This window comes from Chenopodium quinoa, unplaced genomic scaffold (genome assembly GCF_001683475.1).
Source record: "Chenopodium quinoa cultivar QQ74 unplaced genomic scaffold, ASM168347v1, whole genome shotgun sequence".
In the NCBI taxonomy this organism is placed as follows: domain Eukaryota; kingdom Viridiplantae; phylum Streptophyta; class Magnoliopsida; order Caryophyllales; family Amaranthaceae; genus Chenopodium; species Chenopodium quinoa.
The window spans coordinates 2,227,534-2,246,182 of record NW_018744718.1 but is presented as its reverse complement, the minus strand read 5'-3'; the positions used below and the strand labels follow the sequence as shown (position 1 = coordinate 2,246,182).

The window sequence follows — 18,649 nt, the reverse complement described above, 5'->3', positions numbered from 1 at the left end:
GTGTGATTTGGGCGTTGTCCCGGACGTTACGGTTTTTTTTACTATATATGTATTTATTTTCTAATACTGTGAAAAATAAATAAATTACATAAACTCTAATTTAAAAGGAATATATAATGTTAAATATGCGAAATTAAATCACAAATAAAAGTTGGTGGAGATGGTAAGTGTGTAGCACTTGTTTGTGAGAGGTAGAGGGTTCGATTCTTAATAAAACCATATTTTTATTAATTTTGTTAAATGAAGTCGCAAGCTTACGTGTTGCTGACGTGGCATTATGACATGTTGTCATATACATTGAAGAGTGCCACGTGGCACCGTTCATTTAAAAGGAACACCTTTAAGCTTACGTGTTGCTGACGTGGCATTATGACATGTTGTAGTAGAACTTCTCATGGTTAAGTAATTAGCCAAACACTATTTAAAATTACCCTTGAAATCCAATTCACAGAAAATTAAAATTTCAACAAATTTGCAATAATTGCCAGAAAAAAAAAAAATCATAAGCATCTTGTTCATTCTCAATATAATTTATAATTTTTTTTTTTGAAGACAACAATTTAGAATTAACAAAAATATTTTTGACAACAGAATTAACAAAAATAATTAAACCCTTTTTTCATTTTAACCCTATCGATAATACAGTCTTCAAAACACAATCTTATCATAAAAAAAAAACATAAAAACAACACGCATATGATCTTCAAAAACAAGTTCAAAACTTGACTCATTTATTTAATAAACAATCCTATAATCCTATTACCCTAAAGGGCCTAAAGTCCTAAACAAACTTTAACCGCGCTCGAGCTTAATATAATCACACCCACTTAACGCCCTAAACACCAATAAAACACAAGTAAACGCATCATACTTCTAAGATAGAAAAAGATGTTTCTAGAACAAACTATTTTCTCTAGAGACGTCACGAAGTAGTTAATTACATATAAACCCTTGACCATTCGTTTGGGTTCGATATTTAAAACCCTTGTAAATCTCCCCCACTCTCTCTCTCTCTTCCGCCTTACCACCTCATTTCTCTCTCTAACAAAGTGCTTATTTAGGGGATTTTCCAGAACCCCCTTTCTTCACGTCGTTTCTCTCTCCTCTTCTCAGCCGTCCGATCTTCTTTGCGCCATTAGATCTTCTTCCTCGAGGTGAGTTTGATCTACAAACCCTAGTTTTTTCGATTTTTTGTTTGGATTCAGATTTGTTTTTGGTTAATTTTAGATCTGTTTGCTTTTTTTTGCTTGAGATTGTTTTAGGTATGAATTGTAATTTTCTGTCGTAATTTTTTGTTTTATGAAGTAATTTTGTAATTGATTATGCTCGAATTTGATTAGATTGATGTTTCAGTTCATAATCATGAATCTGTATGAACTTTTAATGAACGCATTGTGATGGTTATACTTGTAATATCTGATTAATTGGTGAAGGATTGAAAATGGTTTTATTTAATCGGAATTTTTTGAATTCAAAACGTCGAAAATGGAAACTTTTGAGTGTATGTTTGTTGCTGCATTTGTCTATAGGAAAGGATTGAGCTACTTAAATTTCTAATAGTTTTTTTTAAGGTTATATATTGATAATTTGCTCGTAATTAGTATTTTGGGGTTTCGGCATTTTGTTTCTGCATGATTTTCCCGATTTTATGGTTGTTTAAGCGTGGATTGGTGAATTGGAAGACCCGATTCTGACAAAGTATTTTACCTATGCATTTGTTTTCTTCAGGTTGATCACGTTTTGTTGTAAAGATGAGCGTGGTCGGGTTTGATTTTGGTAATGAGAGCTGTGTCGTTGCTGTCGCAAGGCAAAGAGGGATAGACGTTGTGCTGAATGATGAATCTAAACGGGAGACCCCTGCAATTGTCTGCTTTGGTGACAAGCAGCGGTTTATTGGGACAGCTGGAGCGGCATCAGCGATGATGAACCCTAAGACCACTATCTCACAGATAAAAAGATTAATAGGTCGGCTATATTCTGATCCTGAGCTGCAGAATGATTTGAAATCAATGCCATTTATGGTGACTGAAGGGCCTGATGGATATCCTTTGATCCATGTGAAGTACTTGGGAGAGACCAAAACATTCACCCCGACTCAGGTTTTGGGTATGCTGTTTTCGAATTTGAAGGGCATAGCAGAAAAGAATTTGAATGCTGCAGTTGTTGATTGCTGCATTGGAATCCCGACGTACTTTACTGATCTTCAGAGAAGAGCTGTGATAGATGCAGCTACCATTGCTGGACTCCATCCTTTGCGATTGATTCATGAAACTACGGCTACTGCTCTGGCTTATGGAATCTACAAGACAGATCTACCTGAAAGTGACCCAATTAATGTTGCATTTGTGGATGTTGGACATTCAAGTTTGCAAGTATGCATTGCTGCTTTCAAGAAAGCCCAACTCAAAGTGTTGGCTCACTCATTTGACCGGTCTTTGGGTGGGCGTGACTTTGATGATGCTCTTTTCCAGCATTTCGCTGCTAAGTTCAAGGACGAGTATAAGATCGATGTTTATCAAAATGCTAGAGCTTGCCTCAGGCTGAGAGCAGCCTGTGAGAAGTTGAAGAAGGTTCTCAGTGCTAATCCAGAGGCGCCGTTGAACATTGAGTGCCTTATGGAGGAGAAGGATGTTAGAGGATTTATCAAGAGGGATGAGTTTGAGCAAATTTGCATACCAATTTTGGAGCGTGTGAAGAAGCCTTTGGAAAAGGCTCTTGCAGAGGCAGGTCTTACAGTCGACCAAATTCATGCTGTTGAGTTGGTAGGCTCAGCTTCTAGGATTCCTGCTGTTTTGAAGATTTTGACTGACTTCTTTGGGAAGGATCCTCGCCGCACAATGAATGCCAGTGAGTGTGTAGCAAAGGGCTGTGCATTACAGTGTGCAATTCTCAGCCCTACATTCAAAGTAAAAGAATTTCAGGTGAGATTTACATTCCACTTCGTCTTTTATAATGGATATGGTGGTCTGCTGCTAGAACTTTACATTATTTTGCGGTCTAGTGTGATTATTGTGTGGCTTCTGTTGTGGCTACATTTGTGTTCCATTTTAAACTTCTCTTTTCATGAGATTGTTATGATGAAGTTGCAGCTGACCTTCGGTCTGTCATCTATACTCTGTCATACTTTGCAAATTCCTGTACGGACTAATGGACTATACATTATCTTTATGCGTGGCTTAAAAGGCTCATAAACTACTGTGTGTTAGTTAGGGATTTCCTAAATGCTTAGTGTGATATTGCTGCTGGATTATTTTCATATCATTTCTCTTTTCTTATGCTCTTTTTCCCTGCTGCAGGTTAATGAAAGTTTCCCGTTTTCCATTTCATTGTCATGGAAAGGGGTTGCTGCTGATGGTCAGAATGAGGCTGCAGAGGGGCAGCAAACTATAACTGTAATTCCTAAAGGGAGTACTATACCCTGTTTGAAGGCTGTAACAATCCTCCGGTCAGGTACTTTTGCTGTTGATGTGCAGTATGCTGATGTCAGTGAGTTGCAGGCTCCAGCTAAGATTAGTTCCTACACGGTTAGTAGTAGTGTAGTACTCTTGGTTACTTTGTTACGTATCTATCGTATGTTTTTACAATATACAATTTTTTGTTGGTAATTTTGCTCTACTGCTATTCTAAATATGCTTTTGGCCCTCTATATATTTCTGGGGAATGGACAGATTGGCCCTATTCAATCAACTAATGGTGATCGTGCAAAGCTTAAGGTCAGAGTGCGGCTGAATCTTCATGGAATTGTGGCTATTGAATCAGCAACAGTGAGTCTACTACTAATTTGATTACTGGTGAATGTGGTGATGTAAGCTGTATTTACTTTCATGTTTACATGACTTATGGAAATTCTTGGTTATTTCAGCTCTTGGAAGAGGAAGAAGTTGAGGTTCCAGTGGTGAAAGAAACTACTAAAATGGATACTGATGATACTGCAAATGAGACTCATGTTGGTGAAGCTGATGTGAACATGCAAGATGCTAAGGGTGCTGCGGAAGCAACAGCAGCAGAAAATGGTACCCCTGAAGCAACAGCAGCTGATGATAAGCCAGTGCAGATGGATACTGATGCCAAGGTATTTGTGACCTCTTTCACCTGCTTCTGTTGTTTAGGACCAGGTTCTACGTAGGCTTATAGTGCAATTTGGCTTCTAGGTGTTAGCTAATAATTTTTTTTTTACTAACAACTCACTTTAGATTTTACTGGTTATAGTCAAAATTGCTCAATTATTCAATATAACTCAATTGTTAAAGAAGTGAATGTCCAGACTTTGATGTTACCTTTTGGGTTGCATGATTTGTGATGGTTGTAATTTTGCTTTGTGTAATTGTCTATCTAAAACGTGACACCTTGGTGGGTGTGGTCTTCTGACTTCAGGTCTCTATAATATTGAAATGCAATTTAGGCTGTCCCTTTTCTGGTTTTTGTTTATTTTATTTTTATTTTATTTTTTGATGAAATTTGCTTTATAATTTAGTTAATTTCCTTGCTCTGTTTTGCTTAGTCAAGCTTCTCATTTTACAAAATAAATTTGGGAACTTTAAAGGCTCTTCAAACAGATAGCTTTTAGATGGTTGATTTGCTATTGATTTTTGTGTGGAAAGCTATTGCAGTTGAACTCCTAAGCTACATGATGTTGCACTTTGGAAGTTGTGTTTTTAGTGGCTCTTATGTTTTGCTGTCTTTCTTACAGGCTGAAGCTAAGAAGAAGATTAAGAAAACAAATGTCCCAGTCACTGAGCTAGTTCATGGTGGTTTGTCACAAGTTGATTTGCAAAAGGCAGTTGAAAAGGAGTTTGAATTAGCTTTGCAAGATCGTGTGATGGAGGAAACAAAGGATCGGAAAAATGCTGTTGAGGCCTATGTCTACGACATGAGAAACAAGGTATTTGGCGCACTGTAACTTAGTGGATCGTCGTTTATGCCAAAATATAATGTCGTGCCTAAACTTTCATTTTCTTTTATTGTATCCAGCTTAATGACAAATACCAGGAGTTTGTCACTCCTTCCGAGAAAGATGAGTTTATTGCTAGACTTCAAGAGGTTGAAGACTGGTTGTATGAGGATGGTGAAGATGAAATTAAGAGTGTCTATGTTGCTAAGCTTGAGGAGCTAAAAAAGGCAAGATTTATGTGATTGCAGTTCCTAATATTGTCTTTCCCTTTTGTATATAAATTTTTGCTGACATTATTGTTTATAAACTGCAGCAAGGTGATCCGATTGAAGAACGTTACAAGGATCACATGGAGCGGGGAAATGTTATCCAGCAGCTAACCTACTGTATCAATAGCTATAGAGATGCTGCAGTGTCAAATGATTCCAAATTTGAACACATTGATCTTGTGGATAAACAGAAGGTAGTATACGTGGACTTCTTTTGCTACTGTGACTCGCATATGTTACCTCAGCCACTTAATCGGTTTCTTTGACCTTTTGGAATGATTTTAGGTCCTAAATGCCTGTGTGGAAGCAGAAGCATGGCTCAGAGAGAAGCAGCAGCAACAGGATGCACTTCCTAAATATGCAACTCCTGCTCTGAGGTCAGCGGATGTGTTGAAGAAAACTGAGGAGCTTGACAGGTAATGCTTCATTGCTTCATGTTATTTTTGTTTTTCTTTCTTTCTTTTAGAGGAGTTTATTATTTATCTCACTGTCCAAGATTTCACCATACTAGTGCTCAGTTAGCTTTGGGTGGTTGCAATTGTGCGTGGTTGCAATTGTGCATTACAATTTACAGTATGGAGGAGTTATTAGTACTTTTTTGGGAAATTTAAAATGATTTTGTTTTATCAATTTAGCGTACTTGGAAATACATTTCTGGTTTAGGCTTGTAGCTGATATACATAGAGTTACGTATGAAGCATGTGATGTGCTATACTTTTGTTTCTTTGTGCCTAATTAACAATGCATTGGTGCATAACAGGCTATGTAGACCAATAATGACGAAACCCAAACCAGCCCCTCCAAAGCCAGCTACTCCTGAGCCACAACCTCAGCAGGCTCAAGGTGGTGAGGCTCCTTCTCCAGGTGGAGATGCTAATGCGGATGGTGGTGCTGATGACAGCAACGAGACACCAAATGCAGAGCCCATGGAGACTGAGAAGCCAGAAACTGCTCCTGGTTCTGCCTAAGTTTATGCAATGGGTTTGCTTCAGGATAATTCTTTACAAGGGGTTGGCTGGTTTTTCTTCTTGTTCAGGTTTACGTTTCTTTTTTGAGCCCATAGACCTTTGCAGGAGGGGCTCTTACAGGAAGGGAGGAGCTACCAGATGTTTTTGTTCTTCATCCGGTTAGAATATTGTAATATTGATTTCTCATTAGGAGTGCTTATTATCTACTTTTTTATAGGTGGGAAGGGGTGTGTGACGAGGTTCCTTTAAAATCCAGTTTTATGAATGGGTTTTAAAGGGATGATGAGGGATTAGAAGACTTTTCTTAATGTTTTTACTTGAATTTTCACTTCTATTTGTTACTGGAAAGTAGTATTTTTAAGCTATTTTGAAGTTCAATGATCACGAAATTTATTTCTTTGATTTGCTGATATCAATTTGTTTGGAAGGTTTTAGATTCGTGTGAATCGGCTGCTTAGTGTTTGGCTATTCACGCAAGCCGATCTAAAATTCTATCATTTCAGTACATATTAGGGATTATAGGTTCAATAGATCCTGGTGTACTCTACCCATCATCTACATAAAACCCTTGATATGTAAATTGGATTATGATATTTACTCTAGTTAGAAAATAAAAAATTGGATTATTTTTTTGGGACACGCTTGTTCATGATATTTACTCTAGTTAGAAAATTAAAAATTTCCAAAGAGAAGCCATTGATAAATTCCAAAAAAACTATCATTTCAATTAACTTTTTAAGCACATTAGTATACCAGTACCTAATCCATGCATTAATTAAAGCTTCCTTTGGTCCTATGTGCTTGCTCCATTTGATTTTTCACTAAATTTGACACATTAGAATGTGAATATCCGTGCCTCTCTAATTTTGGTATACTATCTCTGTTAATTAGTTATAACATTGGAATTTTTTATATCTGATAAATAATACCATAAAGTTGCAACTATAGAGTAATATTTAACGGAGGTAGTAGATTTGTTTATTCGGTAATTCTAATCCGGGCCAAAATCACTATGTGAATTAAAATCAATTTTTAATTTTTTTTTTTTGAGACAATTAAAATCAAGTTTTGAATATAGTAATTGAGTCCAAATATGATCAATTTTCTCAAATCAAATCTAAATTAGATTTTGATAGTTTGGATCAAGTTCAAAATTTTAACTAAATTAAACTACATTTTTTTTGGCCAAATGACCAGATATATTTATAAACAATGTTATTAAATATGTTACGAAATATTAGACCATCTCCATTGGTGAGACTTGATGCCTTCATGGAAATTATTTTTTTTTTTTTTTTTTTTTATTTTTTTTTTTTTTTTTTGAGAGAGAGAGAAAGAGAGTATTTTTTGCGAAGGATACCAATAAATTGGTATTTAAACTTAGGAACTCGTTGGTATTTAAACTTAACAACTCCAAAAAAAAGTTGCAAATTTAGATACCAACTTATTGATATCATTTGTAAAAAAGTGTTGGGCCCTTATCAATATTATAATATATTTTATAAATTATTTAAATTTTATTTAAATTTTTTTTAATAAAAAACTTTCAATATGGATTTGGTGGGTTTTAAATTGAAAGTGACATTAGTATATTTCAAGGAGTTTCACTATTGGGAAATTAGACTTCACATGATATGTTAATTTGAGAAGTGGTTCAGGTATCACCAATGGAGATGGTTTTACCAAGGGAGATGATTTTGTATTTCTGTACTCAAAATTGAGTCTCACCAATGGAAATGGTTTTACAAATTGACTTATGTTGATCCTAGAGGTTATCATTGGTTGGATTGGGCTGAGGTAAAAAAAAAAAAAAAACCCATTTCTCGCTCAGGAAATTATGTGCCTAATTCCGCCAAATATGGTGGAGCCGTACACTTTTTTCAGGCTAGGAAAAAACAACTAAAATTGCATAAAAAAAGCATTTTCAAGCCTATTAAAAAATTTCAATGGACCATGTCTTAAGAAGAATGTTTTAAATTTTAACTAGTATGTGACCCGGGGCATCCTTACCATTGTTATATACTAGTGTATGCCCCGGGTTTTTACTTTGAACACTTATAATTGAATAGATAGATTCATTCTATATTATTCCATTTATTCATTATTTGTTTATTTATATAATAGATTTTCATTTAACCTTTAAACAATTTATTTATAGAACAAACACTAATTATATAAACATGTCTTTTGTATATAATTTATAATCAATATGAAAATAAAGACATAATTATTATCAAAATAATTAAATAAATAAAATTAGTATATAACAATAGTTAATATTTCTTGTTTGCGTTACCTTATCGATGAGCATTATTAGCAAATAATAGAATAGGTATTTTAAGAACCACAATCATTAAATGTATATTCAGATCTTCAGCCCATATATATATTTATGAATCAAGTATAAAAGCATTATTAATCAATAGATGAGATGGTAAAGCTTTTAATGCATAATTTTAGGTTGTGAGTTCAAATCTCAAGATAGACATTTTCATTAGAATATGCTCATATTTGGATGATGACATGGCAAAGTGCCACATGGCACATAAACGTTTTTTGAAACGCTTTTTAATAGATAAGTATAGATATAGATATAGAAGTTTTGGGTTAACTTATTGTGCTATTTATGTTAATAAATTTAAATATTTTACACCACTATTTAATGACTTCAAGAGCAATTTCAGGTTTTTGATTGATCCAAAAAAATCAATTTGAATGACTAATTTGATTTGGAATAGATTGAATTTTTAAGTTAATTTAATCCAAATTTTGGACTCTCTAATTTTACCCTTACCCAAATAGAGGACACTCTAAATTCACCCTAAAAAATGGAGTATAAAAAAATAATACAAGTACTATAGAGATTAGAGAGTGAGTAATAGTAGAAATTAAATTGATACTCGTACTCATTATTTCTCCATTTCTCTTGAATTTTTTATCAGTATGATAAAATATGAAGGGATTATTAAAGAGTAAAACCCTGTTTACTAAATGGTAAGTACTCGTAATAAAATGCGAAGGGATTACTGAAAAGTAAAACCCTTTTTTACTTCACCGATATTTGCTAAATTGAAATAATTTTTCTTGAATTGAAATTATTTTAATTGAATTTAAATTAATTTTAATGAATGAAATTATTATTACTAAATGAACCAAGTCTAAGGGCCTGTTTTCATACGATTATTTTCAGTTCAGTTCAGTTCAATTCTAATAAATTCAGTTCAGTTCAGTTCAGCTCTTAATTTCTTTCTCTTTTAAAATATTCATTTCACTTCAATTCAGTTCAGATCTAATAAGTTCAGTTCCTAAACATTGACTGAACCGTATCTATTAGAACTGAACTGAACTTATAGGAGAAGAAAATTAGGAGATGTAATGAAATAAAATGAACTGAACTTATTAAAGCTGAACGGAACTAGAAATAATCGTATCAGAACCGGCTAAGGTTTTATTTTTTTTTTTACTTTTTTTTTTTATAAATAAAGTAAAAAAACAAATTGAACAAGGCCTAATTGCACCCTCTCTCCTCCATTGAAGCGTACTCTGAATTCTCCATTGAAGCGGCTTCTGAGCTTTCTTTCCTTTATTGAAGCGGCTTTTGAGCTTTCTCTCTTCCATTGAAGCAGCTACTGTGAAGTAAGATGTTTGTTTTTCTTCATCATCAAATATCAGTTTCACAATCTAGTATTAATCGTTAATCTAACTCAATTTAGGGTTCTTTTATGGTGGATTGATTATTGCACTATTGTTTATAATGTGATTAACTGAAACAATATCACTATGCTAGAATTTTGTTATTCGTTTGCTTAAACAAGTAGAATTAATTTGATATTTGAATCAAATTTGGTTGATAATGTGTTGCAAAACCCTTTAATGTTTGGACTGAACTATAAATATGGAATTATCACCCAAATCAGCTGCCTCTCTTGCCCTGATTCAGCGACGAGCCTGAATTTGTTTGTCAATTGAAAATGTTAGCAATGTGTTGAGTAACCCAAAGTGATGAACTCTTCATTTTGGGGTGTTCTTGGTTTGTTGAGTTAATCTATCATTTGACAGGGTTTCGTGCGAAATAACTTACTTATAGGGGGCTTAACGCGGGGAAATGATGATTGGTTTGGCTACTGGAAGGCGAGCAATATCAACGATTCCTAGATTATGCCAACGAATTAAACAAACAGGTAGAGTGCACGCTATTGATCCTTATGTAAAATTCGCTAATTTTAGGGTTTTTGGTCGTGCATATAATGTTACAAACTAACAATGTATGTATTTTGGCTATTCATTCCAAAAAGAAAACCATGCTAGTTTTGAATTGCTGCTTTGATTGGATGGGAAGAGGACGGAAGAGAGAAGAAAGTTTAGGAAGTGGCATTTGAATTGTTTGGTTGATAAGCGGGATTTGCATGAGTTTGGTTTGACAAAGACATAGCAAGAAGTGAACTGAAGTTATGTTGTCTCTACTTTAAGATAACCAATTCAACCAACCTTATACTTTATTTTTCTTCCTTTCTTCCTAAATCTTAGAACTTCATTTATCATTTTTTTAAAAATTGTTTACAAACATATTCTTGGAAAAATAAACTGAGCTGACCATTGAGGCATTTTAGTTTGTGTTTGAAATGAGTGCACTTCTAGACAACTATGATTTGTATAGCATCAAATGATACTTGAATGGAACATCGGTTCTGAATTCTGCTCTTTTCATTGGTCGAGTATTTAATGATAATAAAATGATCTGGAGTCTGTTTCTTGCCTGCTATCTTCTATCAGTCATATGTCCTTCAGTGTATATACATCTGAATAATGTGCCTTCACTCCTACATGCCTTTTGTCACACTGCAGATAATGAGATTGTCAAAATGTTTCTTGTAAAAAATCCAGTGTCTGATTCCCAAAGCACGTCACCAAGTCGAAAGAGTTATGCTCGAGCATTAGACGAGAGATTTATCAGGATTTTGAAAGTATTTAAGTGGGGGCCTGATGCTGAAAAGGCTTTGGAAGTACTGAAGCTAAGGGTGGATCATAGATTGGTATGTGAAGTTCTTAAAATAGATGTTGATATAAATGTCAAGATTCAGTTCTTTAAGTGGGCAGGGAAAAGGAGGAATTTTGAGCATGACTCTACCAGTTACATGGCTTTGATCCATTGTTTGTTTGAAGCTGGATCAGCTAGTGAACTTTGGAAGACGATCCAAGACTTTGTTCGAAGCTCATGTCACTTTAGCCCATCTGAATTTTCTGAAGTTCTGAGAGTTTTAGGCCATGCTAAAATGCTGAACAAAGCAGTTTCAATCTTCTATCAGATTAAAAGGCACAAGTGTAAACCAACGTCAAGCACTTACAACTCCCTCATCTTGATGTTGATGCAAGGAGGTCATTATGAAAAGGTGCATGAGCTTTATACTGAGATGTGTAATGATGACAGCTGCTTCCCTGATACAGTAACATATGGTGCTTTGATACAAGCATTTGGAAAACTGGGCCGTGACGATTCTGCTGTGAGGTTGTTTGATGAGATGAAGGTTAATGGATTAGTTCCCAACGCAAAGATCTATACAACAATATTGGCCATTTATTTCAAGCAGGCCAGGGCTGACAAGGCATTGGATCTGGTCAAAGACATGAAAGAAAAGGGGTGTTCTCTAACTGTTTACACGTATACTGAATTGATTAAGGGACTTGGTAAACTTGGCCGAGTGGATGAGGCTTATGAGACCTTTTTAAGTATGCTAAAAGAAGGATGCAAGCCAGATGTTGTCTTAATTAACAACTTAATAAATGTTTTAGGCCGGTCTGGTCTTTTGGCTGAGGCACTTAAGGTGTTTGAAGATATGGAATCTTTGCAGTGCATACCAAATGTGGTCACATATAACACAGTAATCAAATGTTTATTTGAAGCCAATGCTCCACTAGCTCAGGCCTCTGCATTGTTCGACAAAATGAAGGGAGTTGGGATTGCTCCTAGCTCTTACACTTACTCCATTCTGATTGATGGATTTTGCAAGAAGCATAGAGTTGAGGAGGCTTTGATGCTTCTTGAAGAAATGGATGAGAAGGGTTTTCCTCCTTGCCCAGCAGCATATTGCAGTCTGATTAATAGCCTTGGAAAAGCAAAACGATATGATGCTGCAAAGGAGCTATTCCAGGAGCTGAAAGAAACCTCTGGTACCTCAAGTGCTAGAGTTTATGCCGTGATGATTAAACAGTATGGTAAAAGTGGTTGTCTTGATGAAGCAATAGATCTTTTCAATGAGATGAAGAAAGCTGGCTGCAATCCAAATGTTTATGTTTATAATGCACTCATGTCTGCGTTGGCGAGGGCTGGCATGATAAATGAAGCACAAAGGTTGCTTCAGACTATGGAAGAAAATAGCTGTGCACCAGATATAAACTCACGAAATATCATATTAAATGGTGTGGCTCGAACAGGTGGTCCAAAACAAGCAATAGAAATGTTTGAGAAGATGAAGAATTTACCCATCAAACCAGATGCTGTTTCCTACAATACTATGCTTAGTTGTCTTAGTCGTGCTGGTATGTTTGAGGAGTCTGTGAAATTGATGAAAGAGATGAATAACAATGGTTTTCAGTATGACCAAATAACATATTCATCACTTCTTGAGGCAGTGGGAAAGATAGATGATGAGCCTACACCACCAACTTTTGTACAGTAGTCAGGTATGCAGCTTATTTGTTACTGTTGCTGCCTTAATTGACTATTCATTTGCTTAAATTTTCATGGGTTATGAAAGCTAAATACTAACCTTTCCAGTGCAATGATAGGTCGATGTCTGTGTGATTTATGAGGATATTTTCTTTATAATGCTTCTTTGGTTTTCATATTAGTCTGATGAGCCATTTGTTATAGTATTGGATGAAGTGAGGCTGTAACATGAGTAAGCTATTCATCACTTGTAACAGTATTGCATTTCTGATTTTCTAGCTATTTATGTTTTGTAGTGTTGTTTTCATCTATAACAACTAAACAAGTCTTCGTGTTCCAATCTTACATCCCAAGCAACAAACAAAATCATGCACCTATGACAGCACCTTTTTAGTGTTAATATGTCATCCTCAGGACAGTTTTTAGTTTTGTTGGGTTTTTTTTTTTTTTTTTTTTTTTTAAAAAAAATTTATTTATTTATTTATTTTTTTCAATAAATTTAATGGATGAAAAAAATACTCATTAGAGTCCATTTTTTTTTTAATAAATATGCCTATTTAGACTTAAGCACTATTCATATGCTCTACTTTGACCAATGTTAGTGAACTATACATAACAAAAAACATAATCAAATGGGAATTGCAGAGCGTATGGAATGGAGGACTAATTTGTTAGAGGATTATTTTAATGAGAGTGATCTAATTGATGCAGAGCGTATGGAATGGAGGACTGATTTGGTACTTGTTAGGGATCAGAAATGCATACTTGATATCCCCATCAGTAGTACCCCAAAGGATGAAATATCCTGGGCTTTTTCGAAGGAAAGATGAGTATTCTGTAAAATCAGCTTATATGCTAAGGAAAAGCTGTAATTTTGATGATTTTCATCACGCTTGGGTTGAAATTTGGAGCCTTGATGTCTCACCTAAGGTCTGGCACTTTCTTTGGAAATTGTTTACCAACACAATTCCTACCTGAACTATTTATAAGAGCTGCCACCTGATTGAGGATTCTTCTTGCACTTGGTGCCAGTCAGAACAAGAAAGTCCATGGCATGTACTGTATGAATGTATTTGAGTTAGGAGTCTGTGGGAGGAGACTAAGTGCAATATCTTGATGCGTGATGGGGAGTTGGGGACTCAAAATCCTCCTGTGATGGGGAGGAATATTGACACCAAATTAAAGTAGGGTGGTGCCATCCTAGCATGGTGGTTATGGGCTGAAAGAAATAAGAAAATGTTTGACAGGAAAGAAACGCCAAACACCATCTTACTTAATCGTGTGTTCAGGTTAAAGGAAGAACAAGGTAAGTATGCAAAACAAATTTATTCCAAGCCTGTGATGAAGAAACCCTCCCATCAGAAAACATGGTCAGCCCCTCCTGTTGGTGTGATTAAGCTGAACATTGATGCAGCCCTGAATACTGAAGATTGGGCCAGCCGGCCAGGTTAGGAGTGGTGGCGTGGGACAGTCAAGCAGAGGTTCTGCTTGCTGCTGTGTGCCGCATTAAAGCCTGGTGGTCCCCTAGTATAGCTGAAGCTAAAGCCATAGTAATGGCGCTCTGTCTTGGTAGAAAATACGGACTGAAGCACATAGTGCCATAGTGGTGGAGTCGAATTGTGAACTACTTGTGAGCAGATTGAACAGAGCAGCGATTTTTAACACGGACCTTGATGCCATTCTGGAGGACGTTCTTGTTTTGAGTAATAATTTTAATTCTTATCGTTTTCTCATGTTACAAGTGATGGGAACAGCTGCCCATCATCTAGCTGGAGTTAATCCTTTTGGAGTTGAGCGTGGGAAAATCACTCTCTCTGGAAATTGCTTCTTTTGTACTGATGGACATGTTTCTCGCTAATTCCATATTTTGGTTACATAACTATCATCTTTTTAAGAACTTATGATTCATACAGAGTATGTAGTATTTATTGTAACACATTCCTTTAGTCATATACTACGTGTATATATATTTTTTATTAATTTGTTTATTTTGATAACATGTTTTTCTATTATTTTGAAATATCCATTTAAAGACTAGAGCAGTAGAGCATTTGCATTGTCTTATCTGAATGCATGTGACCTATCTTTGGATTATATTGGGGCTCTGGAGATGTCAAAAACCCATTTATAATTTAGCCTGAAGTTGTTGAAATGTTGAGGAAAACTTCCTTATAGAAGCATTGGGAACTTGTTAAACTCGTGTATTGAACAATTGCTCCTTGACTGAACTGAAGTACCTGGATCTTGGATGGTGAGGAAGAACCAGGACATAAAGAAGCTTGGGCATCTCAAGTTCGATCTGTGTGCAGTGGAAAGGAGTGACGCTATGCTGATGGCCGGATCCATATTATGCCTTCGCTGCTGATAGCAAATGTTACAATGTTCATGACAAAGGTGAGTCAGATACACTTTGTTGACGCTAATTGTGTTTAAATTTTTGAAACCAGAAAACTATTGTGGTAAAAGAAGCTCTCTGCAGCAAAGTTTTGAATAGCAGGCCTAAAGGACTTAAACAGGCATTATAGTTATAAATTTCCATTGATTTGGAATACATATAGTTCTGCCAAGCGTTGAAGTCTTTGAATCGACTTTAACCTAAGAAACTCATATAAACTGTCAAATGAGGTGCCTGAATCTGTAAAAATACAACCTGTCCATGCTAACCCCCTATTACAGAATATGGTACAACATTTAGCAGGCAATCGATGAACATGAATTACATTATTTACGAGCTACAACTGAATACTAACCACTACATATTAGATCATTATCCACTGAGGTTTTCAGCAGAGAGATCATTTTCTTCATCATCATCATCATCACCTTGTCTTATTTTTGCAATCTCGGCTTGAGCTCTCTCCAGAATTTCCCTCCTCTGTGTTTCTAGTTGCCTGTGGAAATCCACCCTCATGTTTTCCAACTCTGCCATCTTCTTTCTTTTATTACTTTCAATCTTCTCATATACCTCACTGAATTTCTCAATAGAATCAGCGAGCAATTGGACAGAAGAACCGTCAACTCTTCTCCCTTTATTCTTCTTTCCCTTAGGTGGGAGTCCATCTGAATCATCGCCGTCCTCATCTCTCAGATAATCTGAATTTCCTGGGCTATCTCTCATCTCATCCAATCCATTTGCACGATTCAAGTACACGTTAGAGTTCATAAATACATACTCTCCCGAGTCAATTCCACATGAAAGGCCAGTTTGCTGATGTGAAGAAGACAGCAACATATCCATCCTTCTGTAGAAAACCCACTGGCTAACGCCACTTCCACCTGCTGTTAACCTGGTACTCTCTTTTTTGTACTTTTTCTTCAATGTATCCAATCGATTTCGACATTGAGCATCAGTTCTTTCAACATTTGTCTCCTGTGACACTTTTTCTGCAACTTCTTGCCATTCATCTGAACGAAGACTCTTCCTGCCTAGTCTAAGAAACCGCTCTCCCCATGCATCTAATAAGGCAAAAGTCTCTTTTTCAGTCCAATCTCCCACAGAATTTTGCCCACTCGATGTAGGTTGAGCTTGAGGCAATGTAGCTTTCTGAACGGTTGGGGTGGGCACACGCGGAGCAAATTCATAATTTGATATTATAGTCTTTAACTTCCGCTTCTTCCTAGGCTTTCCATTGCTGATATCCTCTGCCTTCCCATTAAATCTTTTACCATCCTCATGATCATCATTGTCGTCGTCTTCTTCATCATCAGAGTCATCCTCCTCTTCCTCGTCCTCCCCCTCCCCCTCCCCCTCTTCTTCCTCGTCCTCCTCATCATCATAAGTATCTTTGCCTATCATTCGAACACCATTCCTTTCCACATCTTCTTCCCCTAATTCTTCATCTTCTATATCTTCCTCCTCATCACCGGGATATTGATTACTCTCCCTAGGGTACCTATCACTGAATCCAGAACCCTTAGGGCGGAGCGAGGAACCATACTCTTGCTGGTCATTCTGACCATATGTTTTCGAAATATACCTCGAACCGTTACCCTTATCATCCTCCATTCTCAATTGAAGCAACAAAATCACAAGTTACCTCAAACTGGTTTATTAAGATTGCATTCCAACCACAAGAATATTACCTTAAAACAAAATTCACAATTCAGGCCTGCTTTTACTGCAACTAAATAATTTTCTGCACCAAATTTCCAAACAATCCCCAATGCATCTTCAATCAAACCTCAAAATCCTTCCATAAAAAGGCTAAATTCATACCTAAACTAATCAAATCTGCTCAGAATTACAAATGAAATGTACATGCAATTCAAAACCCTTTATTGAAACATCCAGGGAAATCTACAACAAACAACAACAAAATACCCTAAAAATCTCAAGATTCAGTAATAACCCACAAAAAATCTCCATCATAAAAGACTAAAAAACGCAAAAAAATCCAGAATCTCACCTCAAAGATTGCATCTTTGTGACCCAGAAAAAATTCCCAAAAAAATACAGTTCATGATTGAAAATTGGCATTGATTAGCGCCCAATTTCAAGGGTATTGAAAAACCCCAAATAATATTTTGATGGAAATTGTTTATTTTAATAGCAGTCAAGGGTTTCAGATGAAATTAAAAAGGGAAAACTGAACAAATTTGGAAGAGAGAGAAAAAGGGGTTTGAAGATTTAGGAAGGAGGAGCAGGGAATGTGTCCTGCTAAAGTAAGCTGAGTGCGTTATCCTCGGCCAGCTGATGGTGATGATCTCATTTTTGTGCTTCAGCTAATCAGTTACCGTTCATGTCATCAGATCACATGTTGCCTCTTACTTCGAGCCAAGAGATAGCTGTACGAGATTGGGCGATGAGAACATGAGATTATCGAGTTAAAAGTGAATATCAACTAGTTTAATTACTCGTAGTTGTGTTAAAGTGGTTGAAAGTGAATGTCAACTAGTTTAATTACTCGTACTTGTGTTGAAGTGGTTGAAGGTAGTTTTGATATCATAAACTTCATTAACTCTTAAATTTGTAATGGTTTATTTGGATGTATATTGATCGGAATTGTAGGAGGTGAGAAAAGTAAGTCGAGGTGGATCTACTTCAGGTCACAATGGAATGTAATCATGTATATCGTAAGGGTAGCAAGCTAGCAACGACATCGATGCACACATTAGGGCAGGCTGCATTGCTGCAAGGCGGACAGACAATTAAACATGTCGGCAAGAGATTGTTTTCAATACCATAAGAACATTCTCTTTAGTCATTTAAACTTGCCTTATAGACATTGGTTCACTTTAGTAGTAAAGATATTGATTAAACTTGCCTAAAAAACGTTGGTTGACTTGCATAGAAATTCAGATGATTCATTTCATATTTTGAATCAAAAGAGGTTGAAAATAAAGCAATAAAAACTTACATGGAGATGAACAATGTCCTCAAGGGCGATATCGCACTACCCTATGTAGTAAAAACTTTGCCATCGTCACCCTCCAACGAGCACCACTTTGCAAATTGTGTGCATTCACAATTCACAGATGAAAATTATTTTTGCTCAGAACTAGAGAATAATTTTTAAGAAAATAAATGTGTGATGATTTCTATGTATTTTAGTTTGAATAAGGAATGGGTTTAAATAGGCTAGACTTGGAGAATAAAAGCAAGTAGCAATTGATTAGAGAGCAAACCACGGAATCGAATCAAATACATAACAAAATCAAGGATTCAATTAAAGTAGCAGTTGATTTGTAACGGCTAAGAAATCTTGCTAATAAAGACAAGTAAAATATTATGCAATTCACGAGAGGAAAAAAAAATGTCTTTATAGAAGCACAAATGACATATCCAAGTTAGTCTGGCTGTGCATGTATGTGGTCCATTAAGCCTTCTAACTCCTTTTTATACATTAGGTACATT

The 18,649-nt window shown here is 35.8% G+C and overlaps 3 protein-coding genes across 6 annotated transcripts; 2 read left to right on the top strand and 1 right to left on the bottom strand.

Moving 5' to 3' along the window:
- Positions 1-986: 986 nt before the first annotated feature.
- LOC110703341 (heat shock 70 kDa protein 14-like) lies at positions 987-6,538 on the top strand. The gene is made up of 10 exons (XM_021881136.1): positions 987-1,154; positions 1,729-2,921; positions 3,297-3,524; positions 3,669-3,764; positions 3,863-4,072; positions 4,691-4,882; positions 4,972-5,118; positions 5,205-5,354; positions 5,446-5,576; positions 5,921-6,538. Exons 2-10 carry the CDS (start codon positions 1,752-1,754, stop codon positions 6,126-6,128), a joined length of 2,532 nt encoding a protein of 843 aa, XP_021736828.1. The 5' UTR covers positions 987-1,154; positions 1,729-1,751; the 3' UTR covers positions 6,129-6,538.
- A 3,102-nt stretch (positions 6,539-9,640) lies between these two features.
- Positions 9,641-14,750, top strand: LOC110703339 (pentatricopeptide repeat-containing protein At3g16010-like). 4 transcript variants are annotated; one of them, XM_021881133.1, is made up of 4 exons: positions 9,641-9,764; positions 10,216-10,309; positions 10,974-12,809; positions 13,507-14,750. In XM_021881133.1, exons 2-3 carry the CDS (start codon positions 10,234-10,236, stop codon positions 12,803-12,805), a joined length of 1,908 nt encoding a protein of 635 aa, XP_021736825.1. In that variant the 5' UTR covers positions 9,641-9,764; positions 10,216-10,233; the 3' UTR covers positions 12,806-12,809; positions 13,507-14,750. The 4 variants fall into 4 exon arrangements, with proteins under 4 accessions (XP_021736825.1, XP_021736827.1, XP_021736824.1 ...); XM_021881135.1 differs by having other exon boundaries at positions 10,188-10,309; positions 11,013-12,809; XM_021881132.1 differs by having other exon boundaries at positions 10,188-10,309.
- Positions 14,751-15,300: 550 nt separating this feature from the next.
- LOC110703338 (trihelix transcription factor ASIL1-like) lies at positions 15,301-17,600 on the bottom strand. Its single transcript, XM_021881131.1, has one exon. It carries the CDS (start codon positions 16,799-16,801, stop codon positions 15,563-15,565), a length of 1,239 nt encoding a protein of 412 aa, XP_021736823.1. The 5' UTR covers positions 16,802-17,600; the 3' UTR covers positions 15,301-15,562.
- Between the last annotated feature and the right edge of the window lie 1,049 nt (positions 17,601-18,649).

What these genes read in the sequence shown, in the direction of transcription:
- LOC110703339 (XM_021881133.1), top strand. Translation starts at nt 10,234, where the DNA reads ATGATGATTGGTTTGGCTACTGGAAGGCGAGCAATATCAACGATTCCT. An exon ending in CCAACGAATTAAACAAACAG is followed by an intron (nt 10,310 to 10,973) that starts GTAGAGTGCACG and finishes GTCACACTGCAG; the next exon opens with ATAATGAGATTGTCAAAATG.
- LOC110703338 (XM_021881131.1), bottom strand. Translation starts at nt 16,801, where the DNA reads ATGGAGGATGATAAGGGTAACGGTTCGAGGTATATTTCGAAAACATAT.
- LOC110703341 (XM_021881136.1), top strand. Translation starts at nt 1,752, where the DNA reads ATGAGCGTGGTCGGGTTTGATTTTGGTAATGAGAGCTGTGTCGTTGCT. An exon ending in CTAAGATTAGTTCCTACACG is followed by an intron (nt 3,525 to 3,668) that starts GTTAGTAGTAGT and finishes GGGAATGGACAG; the next exon opens with ATTGGCCCTATTCAATCAAC. An exon ending in AAAACTGAGGAGCTTGACAG is followed by an intron (nt 5,577 to 5,920) that starts GTAATGCTTCAT and finishes GGTGCATAACAG; the next exon opens with GCTATGTAGACCAATAATGA.